General features: G+C 39.5%; 2 protein-coding genes across 5 annotated transcripts in view; one reads left to right on the plus strand and one right to left on the minus strand.

Moving 5' to 3' along the window:
• Positions 1-18189, minus strand: part of cog5 (component of oligomeric golgi complex 5) — a 77032-nt gene that overhangs the window by 57824 nt on the left and 1019 nt on the right. Inside the window, exons 4-6 of the mRNA XM_079870024.1 lie at positions 17651-17705; positions 17408-17477; positions 14235-14355 (exon numbers count right to left, since the gene is read on the minus strand). Coding sequence (XP_079726150.1) covers positions 14235-14355; positions 17408-17477; positions 17651-17705 — 246 coding nt within the window. The remainder of the gene's footprint in view (positions 1-14234; positions 14356-17407; positions 17478-17650; positions 17706-18189) is intronic.
• Positions 3164-18126, plus strand: gpr22a (G protein-coupled receptor 22a). 4 transcript variants are annotated; one of them, XM_079870043.1, is made up of 4 exons: positions 3164-3496; positions 4403-5347; positions 5651-6983; positions 16861-18126. In XM_079870043.1, the coding sequence occupies exon 3, from the start codon at positions 5655-5657 to the stop codon at positions 6945-6947; it is 1293 nt and encodes a 430-aa protein (XP_079726169.1). In that variant the 5' UTR covers positions 3164-3496; positions 4403-5347; positions 5651-5654; the 3' UTR covers positions 6948-6983; positions 16861-18126. The 4 variants fall into 4 exon arrangements, with proteins under 4 accessions (XP_079726169.1, XP_079726170.1, XP_079726171.1 ...); XM_079870044.1 differs by lacking the exon at positions 16861-18126 and having other exon boundaries at positions 4403-4996; positions 5155-5347; positions 5651-8995; XM_079870045.1 differs by lacking the exon at positions 16861-18126 and having other exon boundaries at positions 4406-4996; positions 5155-5347; positions 5651-8995.

Raw genomic sequence — 18189 nt, forward strand, 5'->3', positions numbered from 1 at the left:
ACCACTATATTACCATAGCATCAATATTTCCCACTACAATTTCACATTTATTGCACAAGTAAAATAGGGAATATCTATTTTTTACTCTGCACGTCATTTTGTGTGGTGTTGTCTGAAGATTAAACCCAGGTAAGGTTGAAAATGAGCTTCTTACAGAAGAAGCACTTGGGGAAAGATCCTTAAATTGCAAAAAAGTATTAGGATACAGGCTTTCAGAAAGAAGTGTGCGATTTTGATTTAGTTTCAACAAACATATGAATTATGTTGCCTGTGTGTCTATGTGTAGTGCTTATAGCAACAAAAAAAACATGTCAAATATCTTCCCTTTCAGCATTAACCAATAACTAAAGATCAGTAATATTTGTTGCATTAGCATGTTACATAATCACAAATCAAAGTGATTCTGTCCTTGAATCAGATCAGATTATCAGGGAGGTGATAGAGCTTTTTGAAGGTCACCCTGTGCATAAGGGATGCCGTTTTCCCATGCCTCCCCTCCCCCGGGCCAACAAAACACGTAACAACACAGCCCTGTGGACTGTGGCAGGAAGTGAACGAACTCGGAATGCTTTGTTGGGATTGAACAGAATCCCTATGGGATGGCTACGCAAAGCTGAACCAACATACGCAGTAAGCAGAAGTTCACAGTCAGGGTGTCCCTGCTAATCTGCTGCCATGAAAACACGATGTGGGGGATCCAGACTCACATTAACACTGTAACCTTGCGTCACAGGATGACGTGTTGGCCCCGCTGAGGCTGAGGGGATTGACACTGTTTATACAACTAAAGCCTCTGAAATCTGCTAAATACAGCACAATCTCATTTCCCACAGTCTCTTCCACTGCATTTGAAGTGGTCTATAAAAAAAAATCATCTAGCCACCACTAGTATTGTTTATAATTGCTCTGATAACGAGCACCGAAAAACACAACTCTGAGATTGCACTATATTTTGTATAACCATTTATATCAATTCCATTGGTTGTAAGAGTGCTTGATGAACTGATGTTCAAGCACTCTTACAACCAATGGAATTGATACAGATGGTTATACAAAATATATTTGCCGTAAAAGCATCTAAAATTTCCTTGCATTTGCTTTCTAAGCCTTTGCATGCTCCAAAATCATTTCAGTCATGTGCCCAAAATTCATCTCGCTGAAGTGCAGTGGTAAACTTGTTTAGTTCCACTTAGACCCAGTTCAACAGATGTGCATTTATCACGCTCGGCCATGACAGAACAGCTGGAGGTCTTCGGGGACTGTGGACTGCCAGAGGCGACTTTGACCACTGGGTCTGTCATCTGCATTCGGTCAGTCTCAAGTCCACATGCAAAAGAGCCCTTGGAGACACTGGGAATGTGACCAAGAACAGCTCCCGAGTCTCAGAGGAGTATTGAGCCAACAAAATATAACACTACAGGCCAACCAGAATTTCCTGTTTGGCTTCGGTTTTAGGTGGCCGTTTCCTTTAAGCTTCTGGTCAAATGTATTTGTTAAAGTTAACAACATGTACCAATAAAAAAGGAACAGCATATCTTGAATGTAATAACAGATACTGGAGAACTGCCTAGGGACAGCAAACCACATTCAGATAAAGTTTTCCGACCTGTCCTACCTGACACATGGCTCTGGATGAGATGTAACAGTGCCAGAGAGGATAGAGAGGGATGGGGTTTAAAACTGAGCCAGAAAAAGAGGTACGGCCCACAGCTCACACTGATTGAATTCTTTAATTAATTGATAGTTCACCCAAAAAATAAAATTACTCACACTAATGCTGTTCCAAACCCGACTTTCACAGCATGGACAAAAACAAAATATCTTTCTTTGTGTTCTGAATGAAAAAGAAAGTCAGGTTTGGAAGGACAAGGTTGAGTAACTGATGACACAATTTTTATTTAAAGGCGAACTATCCTCATAAGTTGATAGAAAATATTAAAACCATTAATTAATAAATGGCTTTTGCTTTAAATGTATACAATTTGAGGACAAAAATGTAATAACCATTTTAAAAAAGACCCCAAATATATGGAAGGGATTCGGCCAGATGAGAAGCGGCAAACTGCAAGGCAGAATCCCAGAGGGTCGTGCCAGAGACCAAGTGGGCACGCTCGCTTCTAAGAGGTTGCTTCAGAGGCGTAGATTTTACACAACTATCCATCCCTCATGCCTCTTCCAGTGAGCTGGCACCTGGCGTCTTACCTTCCGCTCCTGGAACCTGCGGTTGCTAAGCACAAGTTAATTCATCCAGGGCTTCTGGAGTTCTGCTTCCACTCAATGAGCATCAGTCACAGCAGCATTATCAAGCTAGAATCACACAAACACACTCAATAGGGCAGTTTATACAACAAGAGAGAGATAACGACAAAGAGAGTGGTCATTACTGACAGACACTACAAATGCCAAATGAGACATCAGCTTTTGAAATCGAGGGAAATAACGCTTTGGGGCATTAGCTCAAGGACCTGTCTAAAATAAAAAATATGAACACACATTCTCTCTCTCGCTTGGGTATCTACCGAGAACTGTCTTGGGAAAGGGTCTGAATAAAAAGTTTAAATATTAATGCCCACCTTGAATATTTACGGGTATGTTCAGCTTGGTCATTTGAATACCAAGGCTTTTTTTGTGATATTTTTGAGATTTACAATAACAGTTTTTAATTTGGTGAGAAAATGATGTTCCATAATTAGCCCATTCCTTCTCTTCACATCAGTGTGCACCAACACGCCCACACACGTACAGCAAAAAAGACTGAACCTAAATCACGCTTCATGTGAGGTTTGTCATGTTTGCATTATGAAGACTCAAATGGCGCCCTTGCTTTGCAAGCAAACTCACTTATCCTTGCTGAGGGCTATTTTAAAATGTTTTATATCCTTTGCTTATTTACTCACTCCAAAACTGTGGATGTATGAGCGATTTAGGAACAAAAATAAAAAGTAAGGAAGTTAGACAGTATTTTTGTCAATGTCAATAAAGAGAGGGAAATTCACCTGTTGGTGTAAGCCCTATTTGAGCAACAGGAAAAGAAAGGGTTACAACTATTACACGAGACCAATCGGGAACCAGATAAGTGTTATAAACCACAGCAGAGGAAGGGGGAGGGAAAGCGAGAGCGAAGAGGGGAGGTAGGAGGGAAGAGAGAGAGAGAGAGAGCGAGAAGAGGAGGAGGAGAGAAATGAGTAGGTAGGGCATTTTGAAAGCGCTGAGTGTAGGGATGGTAAGAGAGAGAAAGACTGAGAGGGAAGGAACAAGGGAGGAGGAGAGGAGCAGATCTCCAAGCAAGATGCATGACACTACATCCTACAACATCTGACTTCCCTGCCCCCCTTTGACAGGCGCAGGAGTGCTTAGAGAAAGGCAGATAGAGGAAGACAGGCAGACTCATCCCTTCAGACAAGCATGTCCTTTATCACTCGTCCTAGCATGGCTCTACTCAAACTGGGAAATATATGGGCTACCAGGTCACTCGCTCTTATGGCAGCAACTAGAGGTAAAAAGCTTCAGGTTTCTGTACTCTCACAACTAGAGCATCTGCTAAGGGGAATGCATGCTATTTCATACAAGCGATAACTTTAGAGATCTGTTTAAAGCTGACAACTTTTACTTTTTAAAATACAGGAAATACTGTACAGGGTTAATACCAAACATGAGCAAATTTACGTGACAGCATGCTTTAAATTCAGAGCAGTTGGCTTCTATACTGTGGACAGAAAGATTATTTTTTTTTAGAAAAAACAGCTTTGACACTGTGGAAAAAAGATACATGCTGTATTTTATGTGGTTCCTCCAGTGGCCAACACAGTAACTGACACATTTAACTCAATTAATGTATGTGGAAAGAGCAAAACTGAGCAATCGAAACCCATCCAACCCATTATCCTCTTAAGGGGAAGATGATGTGAGCGCTCTTGTCGCCATTACTGCTTCTGTCTAGTGCTGAAAGCTACCTTCTAGCTATAAAAAAAAAAAAAAAAACCCGAGAGAGATGCTTGGAGATGAAAAGAGTGAGAGATGCTTGGAGATGTATGATATATGGAGTATAGCCCTCGGAAGTATGGTGTGGGAGTACTGCAACTTGCTCTGCAAACAACCACTCACAGTCACTGTTTAATGAGTTTCTATTGGGTATAAAGCTTTTCGGCCAAATAATTACACCAGAGACACCATCAAAGACATAAAAATTTGACTGACTGTGGTGCACAATCTCTGCAAGGTCTCTCCATTACATTTATGGACAAATAAAATGCACGTTTTATAATCGAACAAGAGTTACAGTAAAATGGCTTTTATGAATGCTAAAGAGATGCCACTATCCTGTAGAGATTTTCAAGGTCATGACTCTGGTAGAAAGACAACAAAGTAATTCTAACTCTTACTTTTTTTTTGCACCTATCAGCAGCCAGAGAGTAAAACTACTGAGGATGGAGCTCCTGTTCTGGTGTCCCACATGAACACTGTGAAAAAGAGAGGGTAAATATATATGCCACACAGTGCACCGGCTTGACTACCTCCTTCCCTCTGGAAACCTGTGACCTTGTTGTGATTACTGTGTACCGCTGTCTACCTGACTGGTCTCCTGGAGCTGTACTGTGGCACAGCAAGTGGGGGAGTGATTTACTCAGGTGGAATACAAGGGGCCGTGGACTCTGCAGGGAGACGCTGCAACTTTTATTATATGGTGACGAGAGAATGCTAGTCCTAACGTGTCAACACTGAAGGAGATGCATTTCTGCTTGTGGTTCACAAAGTCTTGGAATAATCACTGAGGATGGGACATGGTGCTGTCCCTGATCAATTCTGCAAGATCTGTTTGGCCAATACAAAGGACAAAAGGCTAAAGACAAGCCTGAATACAACACAGCTTTCATGTCAAAACCACGTGGATATTACAATGCACAAACCCTTCCCACGCTCTGAAAAAAAGGAAGAGCAGAGTGTGTTTCCATCTCCCACATCCTCCCACAGAAATCTGAGGATGCGAGGGAATGAGGTATGAGCCGTTTGGACTGCGTTTAATCAACCCTACAGAGAGGTGTTTGAGGAAACCGGGGTGTTATCACTTGTTCAGTCAGTGCCATGCTGGGGCTGATGACAGCCTTTGCTGAAGCACTTGTTAAATCTTAGGTCATTTTAAATCACTTCTTTCAGAAAAACTAAAAAAAAAGCAAGCCCACAACGGAGCAGGCACATAACAGAATGGCGTTGAAGGAGCAAAGGACACTGCCGAGATAAAAGAGGCGTTGGAGTATGGTTGGCGTCTATGACATCCTGCCAACACATCAGCGCTTTGGTTGCATTTGCTACACAAGCTCCTAACAAGAACAGTGAACACAAGGGAGGGGTGAGTTTCGTTAGTGTTTTGCATATAAATGTATTGCATATAAATGTCTCATCCTTTTTAGGTTCTTTTTTAATTATGGTACATTTACAATCTTGTTAGTTGACAGCAAGATTTTGGGTAAGTTGTACTAAACAGCTAAACAGTTTTGGCGTAAACACTCAGTAGCATGCCATAGAAATGCTTCTCAGACAAACCTGTAGCATCTAAACAACAGCTAATTTCTGGTAATAGCCTGCTGTGTTAACAATAAATTGACCCAGCAGACATGTTAAAACAGCCACTTTAATTTTTTTGCATGTGTAGGAGAATGCATACCCCTCCTGTGCTGGGATTCCAGGCCATCATGAGCAACTTCACTGTCCTCGATAACGTTGAATCTCTTGACTCCGAAATGGACCTGGACACTCCTTACCCTGTCAGCTTCCAGGTGTCTCTAACAGGTTTCCTCATGTTGGAGATTGTGCTGGGTCTCAGTAGCAACCTGACTGTTCTGGCTCTCTATTGTATGAAGTCAAACCTGGTGAGTTCTGTCAGCAACATTGTAACCATGAACCTTCATGTGCTGGACGTTCTAGTGTGTGTGGGTTGCATCCCACTTACGATTGTGGTGGTGCTATTACCACTGGAGGGAAATAATGCACTCCTCTGCTGCTTCCACGAGGCTTGCGTGTCCTTTGCTAGCGTCGCTACTGCTGCCAATGTCCTGGCCATCACACTAGACCGCTATGATATCTCAGTTCGGCCTGCAAATCGAGTACTAACAATGGGACGTGCAGTGGCTCTATTAGGGTCCATTTGGGCTCTATCATTCCTCAGCTTTCTAGTGCCCTTTATAGAAGAGGGTTTCTTTAGCCAAGCAGGTAACGAAAGGAATCAGACAGAGGGGGAAGAACCTTCAAACCATTACTACTGTGAACTGGGACTCTATTATCACCTGCTGGCACAGATTCCAATCTTCTTCTTCACTGCTGTGGTCATGCTGGTTACTTACTACAAGATTCTGCAGGCACTCAACATCCGTATTGGCACACGTTTCCATTCAGCGCCCAAGAAGAAACCAAGAAAGAAAAAGACCATGTCCATGACTTCCACTCAGCCAGAGTCCACCGATGCCTCGCAGAGCAGTGCAGGCAGGAATCCACCACTGGGTATGCGTACCTCTGTGTCTGTGATCATAGCCCTCCGTAGGGCAGTCAAACGGCACAGGGAACGCCGTGAGCGGCAAAAGAGGGTTTTTCGCATGTCACTTCTTATCATCTCCACCTTCCTTCTTTGCTGGACACCCATCACCGTGCTCAACACGGTTATCCTGAGTGCAGGGCCGAGCAACTTCACTGTGCGTCTCAGACTGGGCTTCCTGGTAATGGCTTATGGAACCACCATTTTTCACCCGTTGCTCTATGCCTTCACTCGGCAGAAATTTCAAAAGGTTCTAAAGAGTAAAATGAAGAAGCGTGTTGTGTCAGTTGTAGAGGCTGACCCCATGCCTAATAATGTGGTCATCCACAACTCATGGATTGACCCAAAAAGGAACAAAAAGGTGACTTTCGAGGAGACAGAGGTCAGGCAAAAATGCCTCTCATCAGAGGATGTGGAATGAGCTACTGGGCCAATTTTAGGAAAATATCATCATCAGGTAAAGATTCATTAAAAAGGGAAACCACTAATCCAAAGCAGTAATGAACTTAAGTGTATTAATTGTACAGTACCTCAAGAGGAATAATTTATTCTTATTTATTGTAATGGTGACTATTGTAGATGTCATAGATGGTAGTGTAAATACTGCATGTGCTTTATTGAAGTGGTCCTAGAGATTGTACATTCATACCCAAGTATAAACCATAAATGTAAAGAAGTAGAAACTGATGCTCCTGGGTTTGTTCATTTGCATTAAATACCCCAAAAAACAACTGAAGAGATTTTTTCATGATGAACCTTACGCAATTGCTTTGTGATAACACTAGGCCACACTTCAGGAGTAAACACTTTTTCACTCTGTAGAGAAAGAGATTTTATGTCTGTTCTCCTTCAGCTTCAGCAACCCCAATTTTTACTTGTGGAAAATATAAGTCAAACACTTTTAAGAATTCAAACTATGGGTTTCATTAAGTGGATATCTATCTGCCCTTTACCCTGCAATACAATTAACAAGATAGCTATATTACTCGGGTCAACAAGTCACAGGGTGTACTTTCAAAGCAAGGTCTGCTTCCTTTCAAAATCACCCGCACGGCCAGTTGGCATACAATCCACATCTTTTTATAGGGATGAGGAAGGTGGTACACAGCATATTGTCCAATAAAGCTGCTGGGGCATGAAGTGGTTGGGGAATGTCAATGAAAAGGTGTTGACTTTAAATACTTGACCTTATGAGACCCATTGAGCTGATGGTGTTTGATTATAGGTTAAACTGATTAGAGGGTGATAAATGTATCTTTTGGCAGACTAGGAAAAATAATCACCCCTTGCACTGCAGCAATGAAAGGTCACACATTGATCTGTGTTAGGGGCAAAGTCATACCATTGCACACTGAAAATTAAGCAAAATGCAGTTCTGAGATGCAGGTCAATTCCCAATTTGGTTGAAATGCTCGAATTCAGTAATAGGTGCTAGTATTGGATGATATCTTGCTTATGGTGTAATCTAGCAGTGCTGAGACTAATACAAACTTTTGACGTCACATAACCAGTAAATAGAGGCGACAATATCTCAAGGGAGTCAATGAGGCTACATATGACTCATAATCATAGAGCCCCTAATTCCTGATTGAATTTACTTTATCAAATGAAACAGCTTTTTCAAGCACTTAAAGATTTTTATGCACTAAATCTTTCACTTCCTTTTTCAGCACCGGCGCAAAATGCAAAACAATTATATGCACAGATACTGGCAGTTACCCAAAGAGCAGCTCAGTTGGATAGGCTTTAAACTTGATTGAAAACCCATCTAACAGTTCATTACTAATTACTGCAGTGTTAGGAACTAAACTACTAAGGTTCAGCTTATATCATCAAGTGACTGTTCTACAATCATATGTTCTAGAGTTTATCTAGATTACAGTTCAGAAAGCCAAGGTAGCTGATCCATATTTAGAGCTCACACACTATGCTGAAACAAGAGCAAGTGGGAGTTGAAGAAGTACATGATTGATGCATGTATTTAATGGTGTTACAGGTCTCTCAAAACACTGAGTTACTGTAGTGTCAAATGTGTCCAAACCGCTGTACCCAAGACCCAGCTATCTTGGGGCCCTGTGCTTTAAAATCAATTGTAAAATGTTAACTTTTAGCTTAAGTGCCCTCCCAGACATCTCCAAAGGACTCAATCTTTTAAGAGCCCTTTAAGGCAATTGTATCATCATATGCAACAGATCATACAGAGGCCTGTGGAGCTGTTGCCCTATGATGAGTTGACCTATGATTTGGGGTTTCTCATGAATGAAGGCTTTATTGTTTTAGCTGTAAACAACATTTCTGAGGCGCATGTGAAAAAAAAAAAAAAAAAATGAGTACTGGCCCCTGCCAGTAAGAAGGGCTGCCAAAACTGGAACGGCTCTGCCATGTTCAGGGCCTGAAAACATCCAAAGTCACATTAGCACTAATGCAAAGTACTGTTTCATTGTTAATGCCAATAAAAAGAGGTTAAGAATATTGAACTGCCTGGTTTTGCTATTATTACATGTATCTTGATTTAGACCCCAGTAACTTGATTAGCTTTTTTGTTTTGTTTTACATAACACAAACTAAACTTTGAGCAGCATTCAAGAGTCAAATTTCTCCCTGTTTGCCTCTATAGCCACAGCCTTTAATCAAACTACAAAGAGGATTGTTTCACCTCTTTGTCTTTAAAATCTGTCTAATTGGAGCATCCTTACCTCTCCACTGTCTGCTTTCATTCACCCAATCTATTCCTCTTACCTCGCTACACTGATCGTGACATTCACATGCCACTCATATATTCCCAAAGGAGGGAGTCACTGAGTCCGAAGTCGTGTGATTGACACTCCATCTCCATTTGACAGACAGGTGCAGTTCAGATAACGTAAAAAAAAGGAACACACAGAATCAATTCCCTTGTATTACTTAATCTAAATTATTATTTCAAAATATAAGGTAACAAGGTGGCTCACGCAAGTACATTTACTCACATGTAGAAATATAATTGTCTCCATAACAGACTGCAGCACACATTCTTCTGACACAGATCTTGACATTTTTCTGACTTTGATTTCCTCTCCTCAACAGCATCATTCCTTCAGTTTGTGATCCCATGTGATGATTGTAAAGATTATTTTCTCCCCTCCTCAACAGCATCATTCCATCAGTTTGCCCATGTGATCTCATTTGAAGATTGTAAAGTGCTTTGGGTGCAAAGTAGTACATAACAAAAGCTCTATATAAATGCTTCATTCTTTCATTCATCCCACTCCAATCATCTCATTGCGGCTGACAGCAGTCACACACACGCCTTCCGGCAATCAAAACACCCTCACCTTCCTCCATTGCCCTAGCCTATAGTCAATCCTCCCCTTAAGCCATTTCGAGGTCTCCTTCAACTGTTCATCAATCCATCTGGCTGTCTATCCCTCCCTTACATAGCTGGGAAAGGATTCATAAATCATGTTACTAAGTGTGCTGTCATTATTCTGTTAGGACCACTATAATTCAAGGGTGATTCAGACATTTGTTTTGTGGACACAATCAGAAAACAACCAATGGCCTGCAAAATTAAAGAGTAATATGAAATTTTGGAATTCATGCCATATTGGTCACTAGGGTATTGGCCTGGGGTGTATCAGGATATACATCACAGTATAGGTCTCTACCCTTAACACGTTTATCCTATTGCATGATATATGCTGTACATCCGAACAACCCTACACTGGAACACAATGATGTCTCAGCTAACGTCTTACACAGTCATGTCGCATGGTAAACAGGAAAGCGATTTGTCAATTAAACCTTTAAGGGTCCATTATCATTTACTGATCGTCTTGTTTACAATCCAATAGCATGATGCTATCAGCAGTTTTATAAACTCTCAAGCTCGAAACCAATCACTGTCCAACTGCACCTCATCGGATTTCTTGTAACACCATCTGAGGACAGCGTGCCCTAGACCGCGACAGACTTCCAATCAAAAGAAAGCAGTTTAATTGCTTCTACTGTTTCAGGACTGCATCCTGCTGTAATTGGAAAAAAAGATGACTGTAATCTGACATGTACCATAAAACATTCTATCAAAACCTATAGACAAAAATCTGTTTTTGAAAAAATGTTTTTAAACAGGTTGCCTAATGGGAGATTTGTTAGACAGCTTTCTACGCTGGATGCCAGAGAGCTGCACATACAGATAATGATGTCAAACCAGACCTTGGCTGTTCATGTTATATCTTGAGGGGGTGGAGGGAAGGCATAAAAGCTGAGCATCCTGCGAAAAAAGGACTCTAATTGTCTCATCCTGGACAGTGATGCTAATGCAAAGATGTCTCTGTAATCCATTAGTTGGGTGAGACGAATCCAAATATGACACTCACTTTGACATGATAAATAATTAAATGGATGGAGAAAACATATTACTGAATCATATTGTGTCATGAAGAGAATAAGACTACACTAAAAGCTAGAGAGCTGGCATGTTTTCACAAGCTGCTGCCTTTTATGCCATCTCATAATAACCAGTTGATTTGCAACGCTAACAGACAGCAACTCAAAAATACAGCTAACTCACGAAAAGCAGAGAGAAGAGAGTTGAAACACATTTGGTTCTAATCCAGTTTGACATTATAATGTTGCTGATTCCTTCACTGTCACAGTGCATTTTAGGACTTCTGCAAAAAAAAAACAAAAAAAAAATGCAAGGATGCCCTGAAATTGAGATAAAATGAGGTATCTTTGAAGGCAGCCAGCGTTCACATAGGAATTGGGCCTATGATGGTTTAAAACGCTGTCTAGCTAGGCAGTTCACTAAGTTTTGGAACAGAACTTATATGTATATAAGTAAAGAAGAGAAACAGACAGAAATACTTTGTGTTGCTTGCCACGGCATAATATTATGCAAGGGGTAAATGCCAATATCAGCATGCCCTTCGTATGCACAATGGGAAACTACTGTTCGCCTGCATTGATTTAGCTTCAGTTGAAAAGAATATGCAAATAGAAACCGGGGGAAAAAAAGTACCTTGCTGATCTTCACTGGAATATTTCCCACAGGGCCTGTGCCTTAATAATGAAGACATGTGTTTACTAAGAGCACACTGAATTTGCATTGTGCTATTTATCTGTCCTTTCGAAATCTAGGCAAATGTACAAACAAAAGGTCAATAGAGTATGAGTCAATATGAATCTGATATTACAGCCATTAAACCTAGAGCCGAAAATAAGTTTTACATTCCAGATAATGTTCACAACCGCATGAATTCCAGACAACAATTATGGCAGTGTTCTAAAATTACACGAAAACAATTCAACACCCTTAAAGTCAACATAAAACAGCATTTCAACTCATTTTACTTCTGAAATTTCTAGTGAAACAGGATTTAACGGGGGGGGGGGGGGGGGTGCTCTTTGTATGACAAAAGAGGGGTTGAGAGGTGAAGTCATCAATATGACCTGGAACATGTATTAAATGTAAATGGGGTCATTTTTGATTTCCTGTCAACTTTAAGCTCTATGAGATTACTATAATGTACTTGGGTCACTATTAAAACTAAAGTCACTTGTAAGCGCTATTCGGGTCAGACATTAATCAAGGGGGGTTTTCAACAAAACAACCTGCAATATCTCCAAAACAGGTCAGACAGTCCTCACACCAGCATTGCAAATTCATCAAAACATTTAGGCCACAAGAACAGGGCTGACCTGGAAATAGTACAAGATTGTTCTGAAGCCATTTACACAACATTGGTGCATGCCATAGCACTTGAATAATTACCAGTAGTGCCCTTAAAACAGAACTAAATCCTATATGAAAAACAGCCATGTCTACAGAAAAAGAAAGTTTCTTTATTGGCATCTATGGTTCCATGAAGAACCTTTAAAGGGATAGTTCACTTTGAAATTAAATTTTGGTATGTTTTAGCTTACCTCAAGGGCATCCAAGATGTAGGTGTCTTTTTTTCCGCAGTAGTTTCAATTTTGATATTTTTAGGTCAAACCGTCTTGTTTGTGTGACTTGTACGCAGACTGGTGCATAGATATATACACTAGATGTTGCCTTGGCTACGGCAGTTCATTGGAACGAATGTCTTTAAGGCGGCATCTATTCTAGTGTATATATATCTATGCACCAGTCTGCGTACACGTCACACACCAGGATGCGCGAGCGCCCTCAGATCACTTGGAGGTGGCTGTGTACAAGAGTTAAAAAACGATATAAAGACTGTTCGTTTTCTCACACAAACCGCTCGTTTCGTGTCTTAGGCCATCAATGTGTACTTACGATGGGGAATTGTTTAATTTGGACGATAGGGAATTGTTTAATTTGGACTCTGTGCATGCTCTTTGAGACAGTGACCATAGAACTGCATTAAATGACTGACAGACAAGAACGGTTTGACCTAAAAATATCAAAATTGAAACTACTGTGGAAAAAAAGACACCTACATCTTGGATGCCCTTGAGGTAAGCTAAAACATACCAAAATTTTATTTCAAAGTGAACTATCCCTTTAACATGCATATAGAACCTTTCCATTCCACGGGCTTTTGCACCAGAAGAACGTTTTCGTAGTTCCTATAACTGTAAGTACCCGCTTTTTGGCGTGTTCACACCGCAGGAACTGGGAACAATTTTAATTATATTAACTACTATAATTAGATCCTACTTCAGAGTAGGATCTAACCCAGCACAACAGGAACCACCAGTGACGTAAATGTATGCTAATTGGCTGAATGCATGTGAAACACCAACACCCACCATTCTTAAAAAGCCATGTAAACAGTTTATATACATCATTTACTAACTCCATGAACATGGAAAAACTTTTAGCTGAAGTCCAGGCACTTCTCAAACAGCTCAGTGCTAAGGAGGAAATCCAACATGACTTTGAAGGGACCAAACGAAACATGATTACGAATTTCTGCGAATTTCGGATGTTCGGTAAGTCCCGTCGTAAAATATACAGAATAAAAGCCGACCAATCAGGTTGTGAACATATCCCTATGCCTTTAAGTTCAGTATCTTTATGTTCGGTGTTAAAATGCCAATGTGAACGCTAAGCGGACCAGGACCAAATGTTTATTGTTTGGTCCGGACCAAGCAAACCGAACTACAAGTGTGAACACAAAGGACTTCCCTAGTGGCTAGTTCCTATTACTGAGTTCCGGTTACACTTTATTTTAAGGTGTCATTGTTACAGTGTAATTATATATTTAAGTACTGAGTAATATTAAGTAACTACATGTACTTACTATAGGGTTAGGGTAGGATTAGGGTTTGGTTGAGGGTTAATTGCATGTAAGTATGCATAATTTACTGTTATTACTACAGTAATTACCCTTACTAACCCTAACCCTAATGTAACATATGTAACAATGACACTGTAAAATAAAGTGTTACCCTGAGTTCCTAACTACCTGGTGCGAAAGCCCCTAAAAGGCTCTTGGATTTTTTTAAATGTTCTTCACACTAAGAAAAACAATAATTTTTTTGTTTTTAAGAACGATTCACTGAAAGGTTCTTTGAGAAACCAAAAGTGATTCTTCTATTGTATCGCTGTGAAACCCCCCTTTTGGAACCTTTATTTTTAAGAGTGTATATGATATAATCCAATAAAGACAACATAGGTAGAGTGTTGCCACTCATACAGAGTGCTCCATCACGAGTAAACATTGTGAAGGACAGGAGGGATGAGCAAAGTAGACGCTCGTCGTGACAGGTCACTCACCCAGCTCGTTGAGGCTCTGGGCAGCTTTCGTGATCTCTCTGCTGCCCCCTTGCAGTTGCCCCTGCAGTCGTTTGCTCAGGTACAGGATGCGAATAATCCTTCTCAACAGGTCACACGCCACCTGCCACACAAAATATGATATAAGGCATCTCATTCCTGTGTTCATCAAATACCATAATGAATTGTGGGCCTATCATAACCAGCACAAGCAAATATCAATGATGAGATAATGATGCCCACATTATGATAAAGTGAAATCCTCTATCATAAATGTACCATGGTAACCATAGTCTCCATGATATAGATTGTACCTACAGTACAATAAAACCTGAAAACCTGGTATTAGTGACCAATAATTATTGTTATGGTATTAATACCTCTTGTTACACACATTTTGTGCAACAGACATGAAGGATGAATAGTGTTTCTTGTTAAGGGGTTTTCATCTGGCAATCTTAAAATTAAGGGAGAGATTGACAGACTTAAACTGACAGATTTAAATTGAAGGAGGAACCTGACCTATATATAAAGACCATTGCAGTCATATGTAGGATAACAGCATAATTTGTTTCAAACAAATCTGTTAACTCTTTCCCTGCCAGCGTTTTTTTTTTTTTAAGTTACCAGCGTTTTTGACAAAAATTTCATGGCTCCTAGAAAATTTGTTGTATGAATATCTGCACATGCAAATTTATATATATATATAAGCCTCTGGTTTTAAACAAAAACTCATTTTATTCTAGCTTCAAGCATTATTTTTTTTAAATCAAAACTTGGATGTGAGTAAGTTTCATAAAAATAAATAAACATTTTGAACAAAAAGCTGAGAAATGGTGTTCTTTCTTAAAGACTACAACATTTTACAACTTGTTTCTGCTCTTTTTTCACCTGTGTTTTGACCCGGAGAATACTGTACTCTACCGTATAACAGTGAAAACATGAAAAGCCGGTAAATTCCATCAATGCCGGGGGAAAGAGTTAATATACTATGCTTTAATAATAACTTTCAGTCTTTTATCAAGGAGAAGGATGTGCATCATCTCACAGGATTCTTTTAGGACTAGAATAGCATGTCAATTACAGTCATTGTCAATGAATTTCACACACACACACACACACACACACATACTATAAACAAGCATGAATAGGCCTTTGATTCACACCCTAGTAGACAACACACACTTCTATTATAAAATAAAGCGTAAACTCTTATAACCCAGGGCATTTGTGCTCAAAACGTGAAACTAAGCCACATGTTCAGTTAGTATGACAATCATGCCAGTGGGCAGACAGCAGGCAAATGAAGGACTCGGAGAGGTCAGTCTTTTTGTGTTTCAGTAAAAAGGTGCAGCTGAACTGTCCCAAAGGTACGTACATCTTTTCCTGTGTGTGTCTGAGACTGATTGCTTTGTCCCGGGGTGACAGAGTGTCAGATAGTGTAAAGATACGGAAAAATTCAAAAGGAAAGCAGGAAAAAAATTCAGCTGTGTCCCCATCGTCAAGTCTGGTCTTATTCTTATGAGGAATAAAAATAAATTAAAATCTGTTGCTAAAGGCAAGGGCAGGATAGACCCAGACACAAAGGCAACATGAAATGAACAATGCCCCACACTTCTGAATCTATGTGTGCCATCAGACAGTCAATGGTTACACATCTTACTTTTAGAAAAATATATGAGCAATAATAACAGTAATGCATGCATTGGGATCATAGGAAATATGTCCAATTTATCCAACATTCATGCTTTTTTGTTTGACTTCAAAAATGTAATTTTTAAAATTTGTATTAGTTTACAAGCATGTCTGCTTAAGACAAAACAAAATGTTTATATTTATGTTTGTATATGATACAGTATGCATAAATTATCCAAATTTCCAATAACTCCCATTAAGTTTCCAACTTTGAATATTTCCAAAACTCCCCCAGCTTAACTTCCTATGGAAAGTTTCCGGAAATTTTACATAAATTTTCCGCCCATTTGCAAACATAATTTGGACACAGTCTTGTTTTTCATTGCAAATGTATTCTTCTATACATTTCAATACACTGCAGGTTCCCATTGTGACAACTTGCCCCATTAAAAAACAAACTGTAACTTTTTTTTTTCAGGGCAATAACATTAGTGTAACTCCTGTACACAATAGTATAACTCCTGTAATCAATATTCATTTGGGTTTTTTTGTAGGTATGTGCCAAATCCAATACAGATATTGAAAAAGATGTTTAAAAAATGTTATGTTATCCTGTATGCGACAGCAGCATGCAAACAATAATCAAACCACTGACGGATCATCATGGAGTTTGTGATGATGCTATGCTGATGAGCAAACACAAATATGCAAATGTGTTTCTACTCTTAAAGCCACACAAGAAAAGGGGCAGAAAGAGTTTTTGAGAGCAAAGGGGATCATTTCATCACCACAGCTGTATTTCATTCATATTTACAAACAATCCCCCAAAGCCACTCGAAACCAGGACTGAAGACCCCGTAAATCTGCAAGATGTGTCGAGCGGGACACCATTGTTCACCTAGATGTGTGTATTCACGTGTGTGACTGATAAAGTGTGATAGAGACCCTTCCTTTCCGGGCCCAAATTGACTTTTATTGATTTTTTCCCCTGCAGGCTTGAAGCTTCACTCAAGATGAAATCATGTGAAGTGGTTGGAAAAGAGCTGCATAAAGATTGTAAATATTAAACACTGCACAAAATAAAATTTGTTTTATATTCCTCTAACACGAGATTATTTCTATACTATGTTATACTAATTACAAGATTTTGAAAGACCAATTTTTTTTTATTGGGTAAAATATATGTATATAAAGTTTTTTTTTGTGGATGTGATAAATCACAAATCAATATTCTAAAACATCTTTTCCTCCAGAATGATTTTCTTTTTGTTTGTGTGCATTTCTTTCTTTCTTCCCATATCGAGTGTATTACAGAATCTGTCCTGACTGCAAACAACTGTGAACTGTGTATCTATCTCAGATGTTGAGCCAATAAACATGGAAATCAAGCCTTAGGAAAAAAAGCACACAGTGTTTGTAAAGCAGGACAGTGAAGCAATAATGGTTCAGCAGAATGCAAATCTATTTTTCTGCTTGGAATATCCAGGGATAGAGATATGGGATGACAGAAGCAGATGTAAAGATAAAGATAAAAACAACACCTGTAAGCGGGCAAGCTGGGCCGTCCGTGCCACAATCTTATTGTATGGGTCAACGATTTTAGTTCTGATCCTGAGAATGGAAAGAGAGAGAAATGTATAAATAAAATACTAGTACAAAGTATCTGACAAATTGGTACTTCTTTTTTAGTGCACAAATTGCAGAGACATTTTCTAATGTCTATTAATCATGCACCACCTTTTAAATGCACGGACAATTTTAATGCCTTTAATGGGGTAATATACCTTTCCACAGCACTCTGGAGAGCTGCAATTCTGGTCTGCATCATTTGTAAGACACCTGTGTGGAAGCAAAAACACCCTTAATTCCCATGCTCACAAAGAGTGCACTGGTCAAGAATTTGAGATGTGACAAGGGATCCCCCTGGAGGACAGCTGGAAAATTGCATGCACATTCAAATTCATCAGTTGATTTCCCTGAAAAGTGTAAACTCTGTGCCTCTGTCTTCCCAGTTTGTTCAAACTATGACAGACGAGGTAAGTATTCAGAGGAAAACACACTGCAACTTCTATACATGTACTTTCGGAAATGTCATTTTTTATATACTTGTGTGAAATGCTCATTTGAAAGTTCACATGAATGGTAGGAAATGTCAAGCAATGTATTTTAGATTAGGTTTGTGATGTCTTCTGTTTTATAAAAAATTGTATGTTTGTGAGGTTGAAGCTGTAAAGATTAAATAAAGATTTTTACTACTACTACTTCAAAATTTACATTTCTTATTTTCTATGGAATTTTGTAGCGTTTTATCCGTGCACATCAT

Source organism: Squalius cephalus (assembly GCF_949319135.1).
Source record: "Squalius cephalus genome assembly, chromosome: 4".
NCBI lineage: Eukaryota > Metazoa > Chordata > Actinopteri > Cypriniformes > Leuciscidae > Squalius > Squalius cephalus.

Excerpts from the sequence above, each read along its gene's own strand:
- gpr22a (XM_079870043.1), top strand. The coding sequence starts at position 5,655 with ATGCATACCCCTCCTGTGCTGGGATTCCAGGCCATCATGAGCAACTTC.